The sequence below is a fragment of the Cinclus cinclus genome, chromosome Z, assembly GCF_963662255.1.
Source record: "Cinclus cinclus chromosome Z, bCinCin1.1, whole genome shotgun sequence".
Lineage (NCBI taxonomy): Eukaryota > Metazoa > Chordata > Aves > Passeriformes > Cinclidae > Cinclus > Cinclus cinclus.
In genome coordinates, this window is record NC_085084.1 from 48,432,066 (window position 1) to 48,453,644 (window position 21,579).

The 21,579-nt window shown below is 36.2% G+C and overlaps 1 protein-coding gene across 1 annotated transcript in view; it reads left to right on the plus strand.

The window, feature by feature from the left end:
- The window catches only part of RASEF (RAS and EF-hand domain containing), a 30,117-nt gene extending 8,914 nt beyond the window's left edge, over positions 1-21,203 (plus strand). Inside the window, exons 2-17 of the mRNA XM_062513307.1 lie at positions 432-578; positions 1,364-1,454; positions 4,656-4,751; positions 5,728-5,805; positions 6,311-6,426; positions 7,147-7,215; positions 8,106-8,190; positions 9,599-9,690; positions 13,165-13,399; positions 14,437-14,574; positions 14,665-14,812; positions 15,731-15,812; positions 17,876-17,990; positions 18,847-18,966; positions 19,952-20,028; positions 21,095-21,203. Of these exons, the coding sequence (XP_062369291.1) occupies positions 432-578; positions 1,364-1,454; positions 4,656-4,751; positions 5,728-5,805; positions 6,311-6,426; positions 7,147-7,215; positions 8,106-8,190; positions 9,599-9,690; positions 13,165-13,399; positions 14,437-14,574; positions 14,665-14,812; positions 15,731-15,812; positions 17,876-17,990; positions 18,847-18,966; positions 19,952-20,028; positions 21,095-21,203 (1,798 nt within the window). The remainder of the gene's footprint in view (positions 1-431; positions 579-1,363; positions 1,455-4,655; positions 4,752-5,727; positions 5,806-6,310; positions 6,427-7,146; positions 7,216-8,105; positions 8,191-9,598; positions 9,691-13,164; positions 13,400-14,436; positions 14,575-14,664; positions 14,813-15,730; positions 15,813-17,875; positions 17,991-18,846; positions 18,967-19,951; positions 20,029-21,094) is intronic.
- Positions 21,204-21,579: the final 376 nt, after the last annotated feature.

A 21,579-nucleotide genomic window follows, 5' to 3' on the forward strand; every position in this document is an offset into this window, starting at 1 on the left:
TCTCCTTTCCCTTTTAACTTAGGTAGCTGGCATTCATACGCATTTTCAATCCTTATGCAACCTCCTGGAATCTTAGGTTTCTTCATGGATTATGATTAACATTAGAGCTATCAAGAAACTTGATGTGCATTGTGGGTTACTCCAGTGGCATTCTCTTCATTACACTATGAATGGAAGTAAAAAAAAAAAATCATTAGTTTTTTTTTTTTTTTTTTGCAGTAGCTATATTAAAGCAGAGAAGTGGAAATGTAAACATAATTTAAAAGAATTTACATATACTGTACTGAGTGTTCAAAGCCTGTATCTAGCTTATTAAATTTTGAAAATAGGCAAAGAGGGGAATATCTTAATTTGTAGTAAGGTTTTTGAGCCTGTAATAGAACATTGTTCCAAGTAAAGTGCATTAAAATGTGCATGTCTCTCTTTTTTAGACAGGAGCAGGTCAGTGTTCTGTATCAGAACATACACATAGCAGAACCAAGATTAATCCAGCCATATGAGCATGTCATTAAGAACTTCATCCAAGAGATCAAACTTCAAAGCACAGAGATGGAAACTCTGGCCATAGCGGTAAAAAGGTATAGTGGATTGTGTTTCTGGTTCAGTCCTGTAGTTTCTTTTTATTTTTTTTTCTCTCTCCTCATGCTTCTTTTGATTAAATTTCTGAGAGTTAATGCCAAAATATGCCATGCAAACTATTTCCATAAACTGAGTTCTGAAGTTAACTTGTATGCATACTCTCATGTATAAACACATATAGCAGCCTGCAAATGATTATCTGTTAATACTTTTGATAAATTCTGGACCAAATTTTTGCAGATTCTACTGTTAGTTAATTGCCTTAAAAGATGTTGACTCCTCTTCCCTGGCTGCAATTTTGAGTTTTATCATGCATATCCACTGTACTTTCATTTTAGAAATCATACTTTTGCTCCATGAACTTCAAGGAGTGTATTTGCTGTTTTAAATACTTGGCACTGTCAGTCTCACATCATAACTGCCAAAACCAAACAGATTAGCTCAGGACAGAGATCTCATATGTATGGGTGATGGAAGTTGCTTTTGAAGTCTTTTTATAGGATAATGAGAGGCACCTTTTATCTTTGTAACTTAATTTTAAAAATGCAGATGTGATGTATTTCCTGCTAATCATCAGCTTGCAGCTACTTTTTATAATCTGATTTGCCAGTGTCTTCAAACTAATTTGGGATTTAGGTTCCCAGCCACACCAGTTTCAAAGTCTGGGCAATGTTGAACATGTTTCCATGTCTGTCTGTCTAATTTGTTTCAGCTGAGGTAGGCAGATGTGTTTCTTTCAAGCCAGAGTGCAACTCCTAAGAGAATATTTTCTACTAAATTTTAGAGCTCAGGACAAAGCAGCAGTTCAACTCAGTGAGTTGGAGGAAGAAATGGAGCTACGGATACAGGCTGCAGAGCATAAAGTTAAAAAGGAAGTGAGTATTTTATATTTACAGAATTTCATAATTACTAAACTCTCAGTGGTCTTAAGCAGGACTGATAACCACATATGGTCCTAATGGACTGACTCAAAGGGCAGTAGGCAGGGCCTGGATGAAAAAAGCTATCTGTGAGATAAAAAATGAATGATCTTAATGCTTTCCTAAAGATGAGTATCTGCTTAGGTGTAATAAACCAAGGGGAAAAAAAGTCTTTTCCTTTTGTGGGAGCGTGCTGGCCAAGAAGAGCATCTTTCTGGGACCAGTATTGGAAACAGACTGGAGAAAATATTTCAGCACTAAAGATTGTAATCTGTTCTCCTAGTAAAAGAATTTATGTAGGATTTAATGCTTGGATGATTTGGTGCTGCTTTGTCTATCTGCCTGGAGTAATGATCTTTCTTTCCTCCATTCTCCTGCAACTACATTTTAGAGACTTAAAAGAGGGTAACTGTAATAACAATATGTGAGGGCCTGGGCCTCTCAAACTTCACGGGAAATTCTGTTTTGATATGCTCAATTTTAGCTGTTGTTTCAATCTTTTTGCAGTCTATATGAAAAGGTGTAAAAATCATCTTCTCTTACCCAGGGAGAGATATATTAGAGCCACATGTGACTGCATAATTCAAAGGACCAAGACCAGCTCCCTGCTTCATTTTGAATTGTTACTTCATTCATCAACATAAGCTGAACTTTACACGGGCATAAGAATAACAGTTTGTGAAGGTGTTCCGATGTGGGCATTAGAAATAGTTAGAACATACACCATGAGCATAATTATTGCTTGGTAGGATAAACAATATACTGAACATCTATATGTATTTGCTATAGGTTCTTTCACCAGAGTATTTGCAGAGCCAGAAGCAGCAAAATGCTGTCTGCCAACTTGCTGATTTTAAGTAATTCACACTAATTGATATGTGAAGGTAAATGGTATTCTGATGGATTTACTTCAAATAGGTTTTTTTTTCCTGTACAAGAGAAAACAGTTCTACCACACCATAAAAGCCTATTGTGTTCCTAAAAACAAAAATATAATTGCATAAAAATGTTAAAGATATTGCCCCTGTAAAAAAAAAATAAATGTGTGTTTTAGTATGTTTAACTAGTAATGCACTTCTTAGTAGAGATAAATGTTCTCTTCTAGAGAAGCTAAGTTGTTAATGTTTAGAAACCAAATACATTTTCTCTGAAAAATGTCTGCTCTTAGAAAATGATACATCACTGAAAAAGCCCTGGATACTCTTTTTCACTGCTTTAAAAAGACAACTGGGATGTGTGTGTTTGCTTACTCTGAGAACATCAACAATTATGTACTAGTGTTATACAAAAGTCAATCTTCCGTGTGTTATCTACATCTAGTCTGTATTCTCAATCACTGTTTGCATCTAGCTATAGGTATGAAAGATGATCTGTTAACTTGTTTCTCACAAGACTTTTTAAATTTTCACTCTCCAGTGTTCCTTGTAGCTCTTAGCTCCACATACCGCACCTACTAAAACGCCCTGAGAGTAAATGTTAAGTTATTTACTTTGTGGGAATGTACTAAGCCATTAATCTTAATGTCTAATCAAGGCTATTGTTTGTCAGAGTGATCTCACTCATGCCACTGGGACACCTGCTTCTGCATGAGCCTATCCTGGATTTTGTTTCTTCAAGGGAAGCAAATAGTTACCAAACAATACTTAGGAGTCTATGCAGTTGGCAAGAGTAGGGGAAACCAGTTTAAACTGATTGCTTGGATTATTGTTTTAACACATGAGTACCAGTGTCACCTATGGGAAACTCTAATTCTGAATTCTAAGCAAAGTCCATGCCTGCCTCCTCCATGTGAAAACTCAGCTTGTCTCATTGGCTCAACCTGTCTCTGCTGCATTCTGATTTCTTGTGTTGTGAAACTGGAATCCCTGGAGAGTGATGAGTGACTGAAACATATCACACCATGTGCACTATTCTGATTGTGGTTGATACAGCCTCTTTCTAAAAAAATTCTATTTTGATGAAAATAAATTTCAGAATGCTGTACTTGGTTTGATACTCAAACTGAGTACTATATACAGATACTGGTATTTAGGCTGAGCACGTGTGCTGGTTTCAAACAGTGAGAAAATTAAACCCATTCCAATTGTCACTTTTTTACCCCCTCTGCTCCTTTGAGTAATAAAGGAAACTAGGAGACATTATAAAATAGAGCTCTAGTTTACTGGAAAGGTGCCATAATCACAACAATATTAATAATGTAGGGCAAAGAGAGAAGGTTTTACCCACAAAAGGACATTCACCATGAATATCCCGTGGGCAGTACAGTCTCTAAACACAGGCAAAATGGTGACCATCCTGATCCAGTTCGTCATTCTACAGGGAGGACATCAAAGGCAGCACACCTGGAGGCTCTCACAGGTCAATCTCCTTCCCCTGGACCTGAAGTAGGGGAAGCCAGGAACAACCCAAAACCTGGAAAGAGAGTTTGTCTTAATAAGGAGTTGTGCTGCCAAGATGCTGACTCCAGTGGTGGTGGCAGTACCAGTGCAGTGGTGGTGACAGCAGGACAGGTCTCTGGGCTCTCTCTCTGTGGTGATAGCAGCAGTTGCAGGACAGTGGCTCCAACAGTTCCAGCAGCTGCTGCAGTAGCTCTGTCCCAGTGCTCAACAGCAGTGCAGTCCTGACTCCAGTCCAGCACACACCCTGCCATGCACCCTGGTAAAACATGGCACTGTTTCCTTTTCCATTATGGCATTTTTCCTGCTGAGATCATCCTGGTGATGTAGGTGGTATTGAACAGACAGAGAGAAACCACCCCCTTGTCTCTGTTCCCGGGACAGAGGCGTTTGAACCTGGAGATGCTGTTGTCTGCTTGCCTTTTACTGACATGGCCTACGTTCCAACACTTGCAAGCAAAAAAATGTAAAAGAAAAGCAGAAGTAAAAAAAGTGACGTTGAGAATGTTAAGAACAGGAATCATGAATAAAAAACACTGAATGGACCTGTATCTTTGCTTTCATGCCACCCTTTTATTTCTGAGTGTTTTATAAGTGGGCTGCAGTTATAGAATCGGAATCTATGGATCTTAAGGAAGGGATAGAGTGGAAAGACACATTTGTCTAGGCGAAAAGTATGTGCTTTCCAAACTGCTGAATGAGTTTTTTAATAAACATTTGAAACCTGTCTCAACTTCTAATGAGATTAAAAATATTGCAGGAGAAGCAAAAAGCTGAAGAAGCGCTAAATGAGCTGAAGCGCCAGTATGACACCGAAGTTGGGGATCTTCAGGTGACAATAAAAAAGCTTAAAAAGGTGAGTTGAAGTCTGGTGAGTTTTTTAAAGTGTTTGAAGTGATTTTTGACCTTATGAAATGTTTCCCTCAGGATGGATAATCATAATTGCAAGTTTCTATTTAATTTGTATTAGTAAATGGCAACTGCAGATAATTTTTAGGTTGTGTTGTCATTCTGTGCTTTTTTAATTCATGCTGTGTAATTTGTTGAAATACTTAGGAAAGGGAGCAGCAACTATTGCCTCATTCTGTGGCTTAAGAATTTTTTAAGTCCATCAGGTTATTAACATTGCAGCTACCAATTATTGTATTTGGTCCTTTAGAAATAGTCCAATATATTGCCACTAAGTACTTGTGATTTATAGATAAGGATGGATTTACAACCCAGATACAGTAATTTACAGTAGTATAGTGCCTTTTAGAACCCAGCTGCAATCTGATCTTGTCATTTGATACCTAGTAGTAAAGTAAACTGAAGTCTCTGATCGGAATGATGTTTGGGATATTTTGCAATTTGGGTTTAATTTTCACCTTGGTTTTTTGCTGTAGATTTTACCAGAATTATAACAAGCAAAGTGAATATATTTTTGGGCTTTTGTATTTAATTGCGCTTAAAAGAACATTTGTAGAGATGGAAATTTTCACAGGAAACACGAGAGCTTCTTGTTCCAATACTGCATAGCGGAAGTAGTAATAATTTTTATATTTTTTTTAAGTTAGTGTTTCTATCTGTTTCTATCTTAATAGCTGTCTTCCATGTCACTAGTTACGAATATTTTTTACCTAAACAGTGCAAAATGCATATCAATTTTCTAGAAGGCCAGTAATTTTTGAAATAATGCTGTCTGCTAGTACATTCAGAAAAGCTCTTAAATTTTAAAAACTTTATTAACTGTAAAACCTTGTAAGCATTACTTATTGTGATTTCCATAAGGCTTTTTTAAAAATCGGAATAATCAAATACATTGATTGTGCATTTTTTTTTAATGTTTCAAGCTGGAGGAGCAATCCAAATATGTCAGTCACAGGGAAGATGTAGTTGAACTGAAAAAAAGAATACATGATATGTTGCTGGTAAGAGATCATTATCATTAATGTGTTAATTTATCCTCAGTTTTAGTGTCTGCAATACAAATTGCTATACTTGTGAGGATTTGGATTTTGATTTTTGTTGGTTTGTTTTTGTTTGGTTTTTTGGGTTTTTTTTTGCATTTACTGGTAACCTAGAAAGTAAACTTTTAAAGTCATGGGTAAGTGTATGTGGATCTTTTAAGTTGAAAAAGTACATGTTTAATTGCATACACATTCTATGTAGGACATTTAGAAGTGACTTGAGATGATGTGGTTCCATTTTTTTGTAACTAAATGGAAAAATAAAAATTAAGATGTTCTTTCATCTTAATTTACTGACTTCTCTGTTGATTTAGCATTCTTTAATTTTCTTTTGCACTTTATGCCAAATTGTATAGTGTTTCATTTTTATTTAACTTCGATGTTTTTTTATTCTATTGTTATAATATATCGACATTTTATGGAGGTGACTATGACAGCTAACATCTTATATCTTCCTTTTTTAAAGGAAAATCAGAGACTTAAGAAAGATCTTTTAGAAGCACAGACAAATATAGCTTTTCTACAGAGTGAATTAGATACCTTGAAAAGCGAGTATGCAGATCAGTCTTTGAACACTGAGAGGTAAGGTACTTCTGCATGATAATATTTTTACCTGGGAAAAAACAAAATCTATTTTCTGATGTAATTATTATGTATGCAGTTGGCAACTGTTATTTTCTAAATTTGCCGTAAAGGGTAGGTACATGTTTGACACCGTGTCATCATTGCTGTTCATTGTTCATTAACTTTCTTGTCAGGTGTCTAAAAGAAAAAGTTCTGGCTGTGATGCAAACCCTCACAATCTTGCAAAAATATCCATTGATTTTAGTGGGACTTTATTAGGAATAAAACAACAGTACAGCATCTGGCTTTTTTTTCTTCACGAGTATGAACATTACGGAGAATAGTTTTGGAAGCCTTCCATGTCTGTCTTAACCATTTGTTTTTCTAAATGAATGAAAGCTACTCCTGGTTACTCTTTTAAAGGAGCATAAAAGGCAGTTTCATTCTGCGGTTATCTTCAGGTAATATAAATTATATTTCAAGGGAAAAGCAGGCAGTCCCTGTGGTTATTTTAATCTTTCATTTTTCATTCACAGTCTTTGTTGAGTTATAACAGCAGAGATTAATGATGTCGCCAAGTGATCTTATTTTGCATAAAACTGCTTTCAGCATATTTCCGTGTAAATGTAAACTTTGGCAAAAGGAATGTGGTGAAAATATGGGAATATCCTGTTAAGTATTTTTAAGATCATTTATATTTGATGTTGGTTTTGTTTTGTTTTTTTTTTTTTTCCCCAGGGATTTAGAAATCATCCGAGAGTATACTGAAGACAGAGATAATCTGGAAAGACAAATTGAAATACTTCAGTAAGTTTTTAGTAATTCAATTTTTTACTATCAAACTTTGTCCTAACATATTTGGTATAAATGTTTTTGTATGCAAAAATCAGGTTGAAATTTGGAAAAAAGTGCCAAGTGAAAGTACTGAAATGGCCTAAATTATCAGAAATTGTGTTGTTTTCAACTGTCATAAATATTAATGGTGTTAACTCTACTTTGGTACTGATCCACTAACACTCCAGTTGCTTTCTTTCCATTTCTTTTCTTAACCCCACTAACTTTCGTTTCTTTCTAATAAGCTGAGTGTGATTTGAGTCTATCCACTCTCTCGTAAAAATTACTGCCTGGCTCCTATTTCTATTGGCTTTGCTTGTCCAGTAGCTCCCTGTCTTCTTGTTGTCTGGAAAGTACTAAGACTGCACAGTATTATGCAATAGGTGCACAAGAAGGGTCACAATGAATAGATTTGTTTATATCTTCATTTAATTTCCATATCCTAAAAAATTCTTTCTTTCAAGCAGATTAATTATATTTGTCTTCAGAATCACCTCAGCATTATTTAAAGGGTAGTAATTTTGTGCAGAAATGGCTGGACTGGTTGTTTTGTTGTGTGTTTTTTTCTGCCGTTCCTACAGTATCTTTTTTTCTACTCAGCTGACCAGACACCATGCTGTACAAGTGAAAATGGGCTTCCTGGGCTGCCACTGAAGCCTAAAATTCATAGTGATTTTTTCAGATAATTTGTTTGAGTATCTGTCAATGTGTTTCTAGTCCTCTAGTTCTGTTACTCTTTAGAGTTTAGCTAAAGGAAAAAAAGGGGTCTTTTAGAAGTATTTTTAAATTTTTTCTTTTTGAGAAGTTACATAGCTTTTCATATTTTCTTTAATTCTGCAAGTTAAACTGTGTTTCCTTGTTAGATCAGCTAATAGAAAATTACATGACAGCAATGATGGTTTAAGAAGCGCACTTGAAAACAGTTTCAGCAAGTACAACAGATCATTGGTATGTATTTATGATTTTGTTGCATTGTCATTGAAGGTGTAAGAATCAACACAGCAAATTTAAATTTGTACCTCAGTGGGTACTCAGAAAATTGAGTTTTATTCAGTGGACTCACTATGGGAATACTTCTGTGTAGTTTTGTTAGATTTTCCTTATGTTTTGTTAAATAATGGAAGTTTTTTTAGAGCATAGCTGCTTTCTTAGGTGCTTTGGAAAGTAACTTTCTTTTTAGTATGCGGTGATATTTAATGAGGTGAATAAATCAACAGTTGCTCTTGTGCTAAAGGGAATGTATTTGTGTTGTGTATGGGAGTGTCCTACCATTGACAACACATTTTCTCAGAAATCTGTCCTGTTTTACTGGCAGGGTCTTTACCTGACTTGAACTTTTGTCTGGGCATGTCACTGGGAAAATGAACAGCATGGACTACTGATAGAGACCTTAGTCAGACCCTTTTAGGCTCTCAAAATTGCATTGGAGTCTCTTGTAACAAATGTCACTTGGATATTCTCCAAACTATAGAGGGAAGGCTTGAAACTAAGAAAAAAACCTACTCTACACTGTCATTTTGCTATCCTATGAAATCTGTTAAAACTCTTAAAACTAATGATTTGGCATCATGAGGAGAGCAGATAGCTTTTTTAGAAGGATGGGACCAGAATAATGGGCCCACAAAACAATACTGGACAGAAAGGAGGAAAATAGGGGTGAGGTCACTGCCTGTTTGCAGTATTCCATACCAGTGAACCAGTGCTTTTTGCTGATACAAACTACCAGAGATGTGCTACAGATGCACCAATGGATACCATTCCCTATTGTCATGCCTAGAAATACAGACGAGCATATTACAGAGAAGACAGAAGAAGCTGTTTCCAATGAATAAACCTATGGTGGCACAGCAGAATGTACAAAATACTTTATCACATGCTATTAGTCTAGATCTTTCCTTCACTATCTCTCTCAAGAGGTAGGAGGTAGCTCTCCTGAAACCAGCTCAGCTAGTGGCAATTCCACCTTTTTTTAAGTAGTCAGCATGCTTTTCAAAGCAGGCAGCTTTTCAAAGCTTAGCATTTCAGAGTCTTCAGGGGTAGTCAGTGAAATCATCTTCCTTGAAATTCTTTTGTGATTGAACATGTCTAGTAGTATAATCAGTATAAAGCAGTGGTGGAGCCTAAATGCTATAGGTAATAGAGAGCTTCTGACCTTCAGTCATATATGAAGTATGGGGTTTAACTAAATGTAAGTAGCTAAATATATATGTATGTATGTAAAATATAAAGAAGCGTATAAATACATCCAGTACATCCAATTTGTAATTTTGATGTTGCACACTTTTTTCTTAACAAATCTAGATACTTCCTCTGTGTTCATCAAAGTTGTAATGCATTTATTATGTATCTATTGCAGCGGTTAGCAAATACCTCACCAGGAAGTACCATTTCCAGAAGCAGTCTTAAATGTAATGGTGAACATTCTCCTTTAAACCCACGGTATGACAGGTAAGCCAGGCTTGCTGTTATTTAAAAGTGGCTTGTCTTAGAAGAGCAGATTGCTGTTAAATAAGATAGAATAGTTCTGTCTGATTTAGAAGTAATGTGTGACCATATCACATAGTCCAAAATATATTTAAATCAATGGGAATTTTCCCAATTACTTCAGAAGGCTCAGGATAACCCTCTTCAGTGGAAACCATAAACTTCTGAAGAGTTCAGACAGACTCTTCTCTGGTCTTGGCCTCTTTTGATTCTAGTTTTATTCTCAGTTTCTTTGTCTCCAAGAAACTGTATAACTCTACTCAGGGCCTTTGTTAGCCTTACTCAATACCTGAACATAAAATCAAAAATGTTTTATTTCTCAGCCTGTATGCCTTTTTCCTATGTAATAATTGCTACAAATGTAGGCCTGATTCTTAAAAAGAATAAGCCACCTCATCTCACACTGACATGCAGGAATGCACTTGGATATTAATGGGATAAGAGTTCAAAACCAGTAAGTTATCTAAATGCAATTAGATGGTCAGAGATATTTATTTTTGTATGTACTGGATACAGATCATTGATCAGAAATTCCTCTCATCATTTCAGAGATTCACTGAAGACAGTGGGTGTTGGAGGCAGCCCTGTCAATCATGCTATGTTTTCACATTGGGTTCATTAAACAGTTAGGTCCATCAGCAAAAAATGTATGTCCTTACTCAATTGTTGGATTATTTTGTCTTCTTTTTATTCCAGTGGTATTACAAACCATAAAGAGATCTCCAATAGAGGCCTTAGTAGTCTGTATTTTATATTTTGCCACAAAGAAAAATATCTTGGATAGGAATTGTCCTGGTTTGAAAGACAGGTGTTTGCTAAGGAAAGCAGAAGCTTCCCTTTGGACTGAAAAATGTGATCCTTCCTTCCTACAGATTATTATGATTTTGAAATTAAAGGAGCTCTCAGACAAAGATATGGGGGTAGGAATAACAGTTCTTTACTAGTATATCTAACAAGACAAACAAGAACTATGAAATTACCCACAAACAGAACAGTAACACAGTCCTAGTCCCTTTCTGGCTGCAGGCACCTTTTCCCTGAGCTGCAGTTCCCGGTGCTGGGGGCGGGCGGGTCCCGCAGAGCTGCAGGAGGGCTGGGGGTGATGGCAGAGCTGTCCCAGGGGGAGAGAGAGATGGAGAGAGAGCTCTCCGCTCACAGTGTGGGTCCTGGTGCTCAGCAGAGTGCTGGATGGTGGCAGGTTACAGTGAGAAGGCAGCAGGGCAGGGTCTGACAGCAGTGAGGATGGGTCTTGGTGCTGGATGGAGCTGAGGCAGCGATCGTCCTTCTCGTCCAAACTCTGCGGGGGAAAATGGGCCGAGGCCCAGCCTTCCGCTTCCTCTTCTGGCTGTTTGAATCTCGCGGGGTTTCCCTCCCCTCTCTCCTCCCCCTTGTCACCAGGGCCCAGTCAGCAGGTATCTTAGCATGACAATGGGAAAAATTCCATAGAGGGAAAAGGGAAAGAACCAACCCCCAACAGGAATAAAATTGACTTCTGCTTCACATTTATAATATCCCCATTCATTGAGTAGTGTCATTCTTATTCTCTTGTCTCTGTGTGAGATATGTTTGCTGGCTGTAAAGTTTTGGTTGTCACAAGCTGTTTCCTTTTTATGAATGCAGATAAACACAATTCCCTAATGTTGGACCCTCTGCAAATTTTTAGAGACATCCACTCGAAGTTGCATATTAAATTCAGTAATTTTCTCAGGGGGCTTCTCTGGAGGCTTAGTTATGTTGTTCTCCATGAATATTTATTAATACCTGCCACATGGTGCAATCCTTGCATTTCTGCAAAAGTGAGAAATACAGGCTACTTCAGAGGAAAGTTTATGTGGTAGGAGTAAATCTTAATCCTAACATGTGTGACTTGATAGTATCAAAAGATAGAAAGAGGTGTGAGTGTCACAAAACCTGTTTGTTTTTAGTACTTTGTCTCCTGACATAAGATCAGCATTAAGAGTTTTGCATACTAACATGTTTTAAGCAATTTGTTCTAAAAAGCATGATTTTTTTTTCTTTTTTTTTTAATCACTAAGATTCATCTTGGTATAACTTGCTTTAAGCATATATTAAATTCCCAGCATTGAATTAATGGTTCAGTGAAGTTGAAAATTGCCTACTAATGTGCTTTATTTCATGGAATGCCTGACAAGCTTAACTTTGTTATAGCAGAGTTTCAATGATTTGATATAGGCTAGTAGAAGCATGAGTACAAAGACCATGTATGCTTTTATATTCTAAAGCAAAGAGGTCGTGCATTCATATGATTATTCATCAGCCTGAAGAGGTGTGGATTAGATGGCTCTGAATGTTGCTGCATGGGACCATGATGCCACTGTCCACCCCCATTTGGCCAGTTGCAGGGAGGAATTCGACTCAGTAACAACTTCATAATTTGGTGATTTTCCCCAGTGTACTCTCCTGTGTTGTGCCATCACGGGGGAGCCCCTCTGGGAGTAAGCTGTTATTACAAAGATTGATGCTGACCTTGTCTGGTTTAGCAGACAAGGTTCTGTGCATCACATCCATTCCCAACTGGGCTATCCCAGACCCTTTCTTCTCTGCTATGCCTTGGAGACCTTTACTGCCTCACTTTAGCTGATGAATGTCCCTGTCTTGCTGAAGGAGCATGATAATGATTGTAGATTGTAGCCATCGTAACCTTTTTTGGAAGACTTTTTTTTTTCAAAGATTCACTCTATTAACCTTCATTTTCTGTGGTTTTATTTATATAAGTAAAACCTTTTATTTTTCTGTAAGCCATTCTGGCATTGCAGCATTCATTAAAATATTTTTGTGTATTACAGTATCCAGAATGAAAAAAAAAAAAACCTTTGAAGGAAGGTTAAGGGAAAAGAGAGGAATTCTGTGTAAAGGTTTAGGTTTTGCATAGCCTACCAAACTGTAAGAAAAAATTTTAAATTACTTTTTCCACCATTACTGATGTCCTGAACTTGGCTACTACTTTTTCTATATTTATAGCTGTTTCTTACTGGCATGTGTGCCTCTGTGAGCAAGTGCATTCATATGAACAAGATACAGTATGTCAAGGTCATGTTATGAGTTAGAATAGATAGAAATCAGCTAAAACATTTTTTTTTCCTTTTTCTGATGTCTTCATAGTACATAACTTTCTGTATGGTTTTTTAGATAGGCTTTTTAAAATTAACAAATAATCAAAATTACTGAGATTTAGAAAGTCACCATCAGTAACATAGATTAAATAACTTCATCTGAGCATCCCAAGACATATGATTGAGAAAGAAATTCTTTATAAAGGGAAGACAGGGATTGACATATGTCTTAAACTTAACAACAGCATTTCTAGGAATTGGCTATTCCAAAAGAATCAGATTTTGTTGGAAAGAGCAATTATTTATTATTGGAATTTATTATATGGAATGATTTATTCTTCCCCTTCCAATATTTTCTTATTAGGTCATCTCATTCGTCTTGTGTTGATGAAGATTATGATTCTTTAGCCCTTTGCGATCCAATGCAAAGGACAAACTGTGAAGTTGACAGCTTACCTGAGAGCTGTTTTGACAGTGGTTTGTCTACCCTGAGAGATTCAAATGAGTATGATTCAGAAGTGGAATATAGGCATCAGAGGATTTTTCAAAGGTCACAGTATATGCAAGAAGGCTTTGGTGGTGATGCTTCTGATACAGATGTAAGTGCCAGATTTACTCCTTCTCTGAAGAAGGCCTTTGATTGGAGACAAAATTGTTTTCCTATCTTTAAAATAAAATGGATCTTTGTCCACAGGCCACTTAAAAGTAAATATTTGGGACGTACACATTTAAGTTAATTAGTGATATTTTTTTTGAGAATGTATGAATACTTAACCTTTTGTTTTTACATTTTTGATACATTTTGAGGTAATAACTTCATTTTTGAAGTTTATGTGATTTTTTGAAGGTTGTTAAACTGTATGCAGAAAGGAGCTCATTTTCTAAAGATAGAAGAAAGCAGAAGTGAAATAGGTTTCCATTCATTTTCTCTTACTGTGCTGTGTCAAAAAACACATATGAGATAGAATACTCTTAGTGCACACATTAATTTACAGGTTAAGTCTTGGAGAATTAAAAAAATGTAAGATGGTGTTTTTTACTATGTCAGTTTTATTGTTAGTAACATTCAAAGAGTTACTGAGTACTACATAGCCGAAACAGTATCAAGCACAGTAGAAATTTTTTTTTGTTTTGTTTTGTTTTGTTTTTTTTTAAGGTAAACCATTTTCTGTGCCTTTAATAGACATTAATATTGTGGAGACTTTGCTATTAATAATGTTGATTTCAGCTGTGCTCTACTTAATTTAGTTTGACTTGTAATAGCATACAGAGTAATGTATTTGGGGAAATTCTTAATGTTTGCAAAACAAGCTTTGAAATAAAGTATTGTCGCAGTTGTTTATTGTGACTATGTTTTAAGCTGGGATTTTCATATAGAAATTAATTTACTTTATTAGAATACTGAAAGAATGGATACTAAACAATAAAAATGTTGAAAGACAAAATGTGATAACAATAAAGAGCAGAAATGAATGAGAAGAGAATAATCACATTATTTTGATTAGAATTGCACAGAATTGTATCTGGTCATTTGTCTCTGTTTAATCCAAACTGTTAAAATGTTTTAATCAGTTTTAGCTGTTCCTTTCCAAAAAAAGCATAGTTTTCTCACCTGAGAACTAACTCATACTTTCAGGTTCCAGATATCAGGGATGAAGAAGCCTACAGTCCTGCTAACAGCCCTGGAGTTTTAGACTGGAAGCCCTCACGACCAGTTAGTCGAAGCAGCTCAGTTGCTTCAACGAGAAAACACTTATCTGCTCTCACCCCTCAGGTAACTGGTTCTTCAGGGGAAAAATGGAAAAGAATGATATGGAGGGTTTTGCTTTATGAGTTGTTATAGAGGGATTCTTTTCATTTTCAGTCAGATGCAACTGAATGCACTCCAAAATACCCCAGTTCAGAGAAGGCTTACAAGATTGTTCTTGCTGGAGATGCAGCAGTGGGAAAATCCAGTTTTCTTATGAGACTTTGCAAGAATGAATTTCAAGGCAATACCAGTGCAACTCTGGGTATAGTTGGTGTTCTTCTTAAAATATTGAAATGAAATTTCATTGCTATTTTGCAGGGAAGTGGGTGAACAGCTTGCCTTTGTCATTGCTTGCTAGGGTTTCCTGGATATACACATGCAGCTTCTCACGTGGGCTGTGGGATCTAATTGAGTACTAAAGCTTAGTAATAACAGCTGTTTGTAGTGTACAATGGAGTACTGATCTAATTTAGTTTTCCTTTACAAAGCTTCTTTCTGAACAATACAAAGCACCAGAGAAGGAATTGTCAGTGTAAGGAACTTTCAGTGTGTATATGAACTCTTCTGCATTTTTCACTGCTTTCTTGTTTTCTCGATACTTCCCTCTTTCCTTAATATTTCATACTATCCTTTGATGTCTTTCCTATTGTCTTTTGTTGTGATTTCTTCAAAGCATTATTGAAGCTTTGGTTTAAATATAGCTAGAAGGACTTCTGACTGACTACTTGTGTGTATTAGTATAGTTGTCAGCCAATAAACTTAAGTCTTAATAATTCCAAAGACTGAATTTTGTCTTTCAGTCGAGTCATACGTATATGTTTGTTTTATTTCCTCTTGTCAGGATTTTTTTTTTAATTTATCTTTTTCTCCCTAGGTATTTGAAACCAAGTTTTTCACAAAATATTTTTGCTTCTTTGATAGAAGTGTTTAGCAAAATAAAGCAAGAGATCTTATTTTTTGTTCAGAATGGAATTTGTATCAATTCTGGGAAAAGACAAATGCAGTCTGGGGATTATTGCAGTTCAGAACTATGTGCGTGACTGACTGAAATCTCATAACCTATTAAAAAAGAGATTAATTTTGGAAAAACTGTTCTATATAGCCCATACCATTTAATTTTCTGTCTTTTTTATAAGACTGTTGATGGGGTTTTTTAGACTATACACATGATTCTTTCCAGGTGTGGATTTTCAAATGAAAAGACTAATTGTTGATGGAGAACCTACAGTGCTACAGCTGTGGGACACAGCTGGGCAGGAAAGGTTAGTGATCCTCTGCACTTGCTTAATTTGAATTATTTTGTTTGTAAAAGTAGTTTGCCTTTTTTCATCTAGCTGAAAAAAAAACCCCATTAATTGTATGGTCCATATGTAAATATCTGTAAACAGATGCAATTTTTCTCTGCTGAGACCTCAAGACAGGTGGAATGCTTGTGTTAGCTTCGGTGATGCTTGAGGTAATCTTTTCTTACCACAGAGAGAAACAGTTGAGGTTCACCACAGGATTAATTAGTTAAATCCATGTGTCCTTCCTTGGATATAGTAAACAATGGAGTAGATGCATATGGTTTGTTCTGTTTTTAGTCTTTGGCTTTCTTTGTTCTTACATGCTTGTATTTTTAAGCAGGATTTTTCTTAGAGTTTCCCTTCCCTTCCCTTCCCTTCCCTTCCCTTCCCTTCCCTTCCCTTCCCTTCCCTTCCCTTCCCTTCCCTTCCCTTCCCTTCCCTTCCCTTCCCTTCCCTTCCCTTCCCTTCCCTTCCCTTCCCTTCCCTTCCCTTCCCTTCCCTTCCCTTCCCTTCCCTTCCCTTCCCTTCCCTTCCCTTCCCTTCCCTTCCCTTCCCTTCCCTTCCCTTCCCTTCCCTTCCCTTCCCTTCCCTTCCCTTCCCTTCCCTTCCCTTCCCTTGCCTTGCCTTGCCTTGCCTTGCCTTGCCTTGCCTTGCCTTGCCTTGCCTTGCCTTGCCTTGCCTTGCCTTGCCTTGCCTTGCCTTGCCTTGCCTTGCCTTGCCTTGCCTTGCCTTGCCTTGCCTTGCCTTGCCTTGCCTTGCCTTGCCTTGCCTTGCCTTGCCTTGCCTTGCCTTGCCTTGCCTTGCCTTGCCTTGCCTTGCCTTGCCTTGCCTTGCCTTGCCTTGCCTTGCCTTGCCTTGCCTTGCCTTGCCTTGCCTTCCCTTCCCTTGCCTTCCCTTGCCTTCCCTTCCCTTGCCTTGCCTTGCCTTGCCTTGCCTTCCCTTGCCTTCCCTTGCCTTCCCTTGCCTTCCCTTGCCTTCCCTTGCCTTGCCTTGCCTTCCCTTGCCTTCCCTTCCTCCCCCTCTCCTATTCCTTCCTTGAAAATCCTGGTCCTGATTTGCATTGTATTTAGTATATAAAAGCTTCTTTCCAGACTCTTTGGAACTTGGCCAAAAATATCTTTGCATGTTGCTGAATTTGTATCCAAGATTCTTCAAAATATTGTGTAAAGTTTTCTCAAAATCCCATGACATCTTTACTTGAGTGCCTTTCTTTTACCAACAACTTTTAAGGCTTATTATGAGGTTAATCTAGTGCCATGGAAATCAGTTTAGTATGTTCATTGACCAAGATTTCTGTTTGGCTGTATGTTGGTAGGGATCCAATCAGTCTCCTCTCATGTAATGAATTTGTGAAGAATATTTTAATATCCAGTGTAAATACCTAATTATTGTACTTGGTTGAGTAGTGTGTATAAAGCTCATGGCAAAGACGACAAATTGATCATGAAGTCCTGTAATAATTTTATTGTATTTCTGTCTTTTTCAAAGGAAGTAAAGTGAGCCAGTCAGTTTAGGAAGTTCCATGTAGCTGGATCATAGAATCATAGAACCATTAAGGTTGGAAAACACCTCCAGGCTCATGGGGTCCAACTGTTAAGCTAGTACTGCTGTGTTCACCACTAAAACATGTCCCCAGGTGCCATATCTACACATATCTGTTGAACACTTCCAGAAATGAAGGTTCTGCCACTTCCCCAGACAGCTCCTTCCAATGCCTGACCACCCTTTCAGAGAATAAATTTTTCCTATTATCTAATCTAAACGTCCCCTGGCACAGTTTGAGACTAGTCTGTCTGTAATAGATACACTGTAGATTGTTTTGAGATACAAAATATTGATCCTTGTTTAGGACAGAATCCCATTGGTCCTTAAGGAACATTTGTAGAGCTGCATCAGCAGTTTTCAAGAATTCATTGTATTATATGAAGAAATTTGTACTCAGTAGTGAAATTAAATAATGCTGTGTTCTTAATGATGTTGAACTGAACTGTTATTTGATAATGTGGCCTTATGCAAATATTTTCTTCTTTTTCGGAAAGATTTAGAAGTATTGCTAAATCATACTTCAGAAGAGCAGATGGTGTCTTACTACTATATGATGTAACATGTGAAAAAAGCTTTATTAATGTGAGAGAATGGGTGGATATGATAGAGGTAAGACCCTTACATGTATACAACTTAGAAGCTATGTTTCACTCCATTGTTAGCCTTATTATTTATAAAATTATATTAGATGTAAATTGTAATTATCCAGACTAGAGGCTGTCATAGAAATAAAAGCTACACGGAAGTCATAAATGTATCCTGACATACTCAGTTAGAATTTAATTGATACATCTCTTTGTGATAAAGTATGTTGTGTAATGACACTCTTCTCTTTCACTTCCTTTTGAGCTGGATGTGTCAGCACATTTCAGATAACTTCTTGTGGATGGCTTGAATATTCCTTGGAGTTTTTGTATTTTAAACCAATACATTTGATTCTGTAAATTAGCTATAATTCAAGTGATATTTTCAGTATTTCTTTTTACTTGTAATTCTTGTTTTTTAATTTGAATATGAATTTTCATTTAGTGCAAGGGTTTTTTCTCTTGTGCTGGGGATGCTTAATAGGAGGGAAAGTGGCAAGCAAAATACATAAATCATCTTATATGAAAGCATTTTCTTTTAGCTGTGGTATAGAAGTTGGTTACTTTTCCCTTAGTAATTTTGTCATACAGTATTTAGATGCAGTAACTAATTCCATTAGATTAACTTCACATATTAAACTTGTTTCTGGGAAACAAGGTTTACAGGAATGAAAGCCCATCTTTTCAGGCTGATAGTTTAGCTGACTGCTTATATTTTGAGTGGTTTATAAAAGGTTCTCAGCATAACTTTTGTAATTAGTCAATGTTTCCTACTAGTGTGCATGACTTTGTGGATATGAAATTGGTATGACAGGATGGTGTTAGCCACTTCTTCACTTTCTGAGTGTTCTAGCAGTAAGGATATAAAATTCCCTTTATAGGATGCGACTCATGAGAATATTCCAATTATGATGGTGGGAAACAAGGCAGATCTCCGTCAAGATGTTACAGAGCAAGGGCAAAAGTGTGTGCCTATAAACTATGGAGAAAAGCTGGCTATGGTAAGGTCCAAGTGTACCTCATTAGTATAAAACGGTTTTAGGAGTTTTAATCTGAAAACCATGTGGAAACTAGTAAACAAAAGTACTTTTCTGTTCATTTGTCCAAGTCAGGTAATGAGGATTCATGGATACTTTGTGTTAAACTATGGTGTTTTGATGGTGTTTGCTGGGTTAAATCACTTACCGGTGTCTGCTGAGCTGAACTTCATTTTTGGCTGTAAAAGACTTCCCAGTCTTTTCCGTAAAAAAAGTGGATGGACAGAAGACTGAGTTTTTCTTCTGCCGAATAGAAGTTGCCAGTTCAGATAGGAGGCACACGATTGACTGATTTGTGTCTGTCCAGATACTGTGTGGATAATTTTCATCTTCAAGAAACTCTTCTGTATTTCTGCCACGTGCAGAAAGAAAAAGGAATTCCATGCTATAAATAGAAGTGTGGACAAGTGTTTTTTTGCATGTATGTATATGGGGTAAAAGAGATGCACAAATCCTGTATTTCTAGAATAATAGCAAGAGTCTTAAGGGTCTTCAGTGGCTGAGCACTTGCACAATTGATTGGTTATACTGGGCTAGATAGTCTGTTACTTGTGGAATGATGTTTTTTGTTTAACCTACAATAGCTGGTTGCTGTAGTTACAGTAGCTAGCAAGTTAGATTAAGTGACCTGCCCTGGCAACTTTCTTACTAGATTGCAGTCTTCTGGACAAGAAGATTGAATTTTGTCATTAAGCTTATAGTATGGCTTTTACTCAGTTTAATAATTCAGAATGTATTGATTATAAACCAGAAATAATTAAAACAATTACTGTTTTAGTTCATAGTACTAAAGAGAATGTGTTGAACTATGAAGAGCACTAGAAGAAATGTTCTTTTAAATATACTGTCATTCTTTGTGTTATTCAGAAAGCAATTTGTAATTGAATGTACCCATTCACATGGGAACCATCTCAGATCAGTTAGCTTAACACTTTATTTTCACTCACAGACTTATAATGCGCTATTCTGTGAAACAAGTGCTAAAGATGGGTCTAATATTGTGGAAGCAGTTCTTCATCTTGCACGGTAAGTAACTGTGTTTTCATTTTCACCTGACCACATCTGAGTATATTTTACAAAAAGGACGCTGTGTATGAGTATACATAGAAAGATACACACACAGTTTTAAAATCATACCAATGTTAAAAAAAAGAAAAATACTCTCTTAAATCATTACAGGTAAGTGCAGGGTGGGATATAGTCTTGGTTTAATGAAGTAACATTTTTGCTTGAAAATGTTACAAAGCTCTCTCAATTAATATTTAAACCAGGACTCAGTTACAGAGCCTGCAGTTTTAATACCTCTTTGCTGAATGAATTGTAATTTTAATTCTACATGGATTCATTTTCTTAACTCTTTCATAATTTATTTTGAAATGTAATAATTCTATGTGTAATTATTTTTAATTATTTAATACATATTAATATATATTCAGTTTTATTACTGACCATTCTAATTACACATATTTTCTTTGATGTCTCCTTCTCTAAATTATTTACAAGATAGAAATTTTATTAATGTCCATTTAGCACCCTGGTGTTTCTGTGATAGTATGTGAGCAAAATATTACAATTCTACTACCTTTTCAAACCATTTTTTCTTGAAGTTTAATTTTGAAAGCCTAGTTGTGTGTAATCCATAATCAGTCATATGTGCACAGCTTTTAAGTCTGCATTTCTAAAAAACACCCAACAACTTGCATTTTTTCTATGAAAGTTAATTTATACTTGAAACTGGAGTTACTTGGTCTTATACTTAGAGCTATGAACATACTTTCTATGGTAAAATACAGAAGAAAAAAAAAGAAAAACTTCCCAGAAGAAAGCTGAAGAAAAATGAGAACATGGGGCAGTTACTAGATATTAAAAAAATTACATTTTTATCACCATGAATTGCATAGAAACATAAATATTATTTCCAAATTGGAAACCTGTGAGACATGTTGATTCTGTGCTTATTTACATTGTATTAGCCATACAGTAGATGGTACTGAACTCTGCAGCATATAGTGGGAAAAATAGAAGAGTGAACATGAATAGAAATATTTTCATTGAGCACATTTTTTTTGGTTTTGTTTTTTGTTTTTTACAGCGAGGTGCGAAAACGAAGTGGTAATCAAGATGATACAAGATCAATAACCAGCCTGTCTGGGACACCTGTCAAAAAGTCAGCACTCTCAAAAAACTGTTGCAATGTTTAAATGACAGATAATTTTCCTTTACTAAAGAACTTGTATATTTTAAAAAAACCCAAGCCAACAACCAAACTGAAATATTTCAGTAGTGTTTTATTTTTATTATGGATTTATACATTTGTATATCTAGAAGCTACACATAATGTTCAAAATCCAGATTCTATTAATTTAAATTTGTGAAATTGCTTTATCCCATTCCCTTTCTTAAGGAATATAATTCAGTGCAATGAGCTCAGAATAAATGCTACAGTAGTCACTGCGTACAATATTGTAATATATATTATTGTCTCTACCTACATGTTTCTTTATGGCGTGAGTATTTTGTATATACAGAACTTAATAATATCCAATATCAGTCACAGGTAAATAAAAAAATTACAGC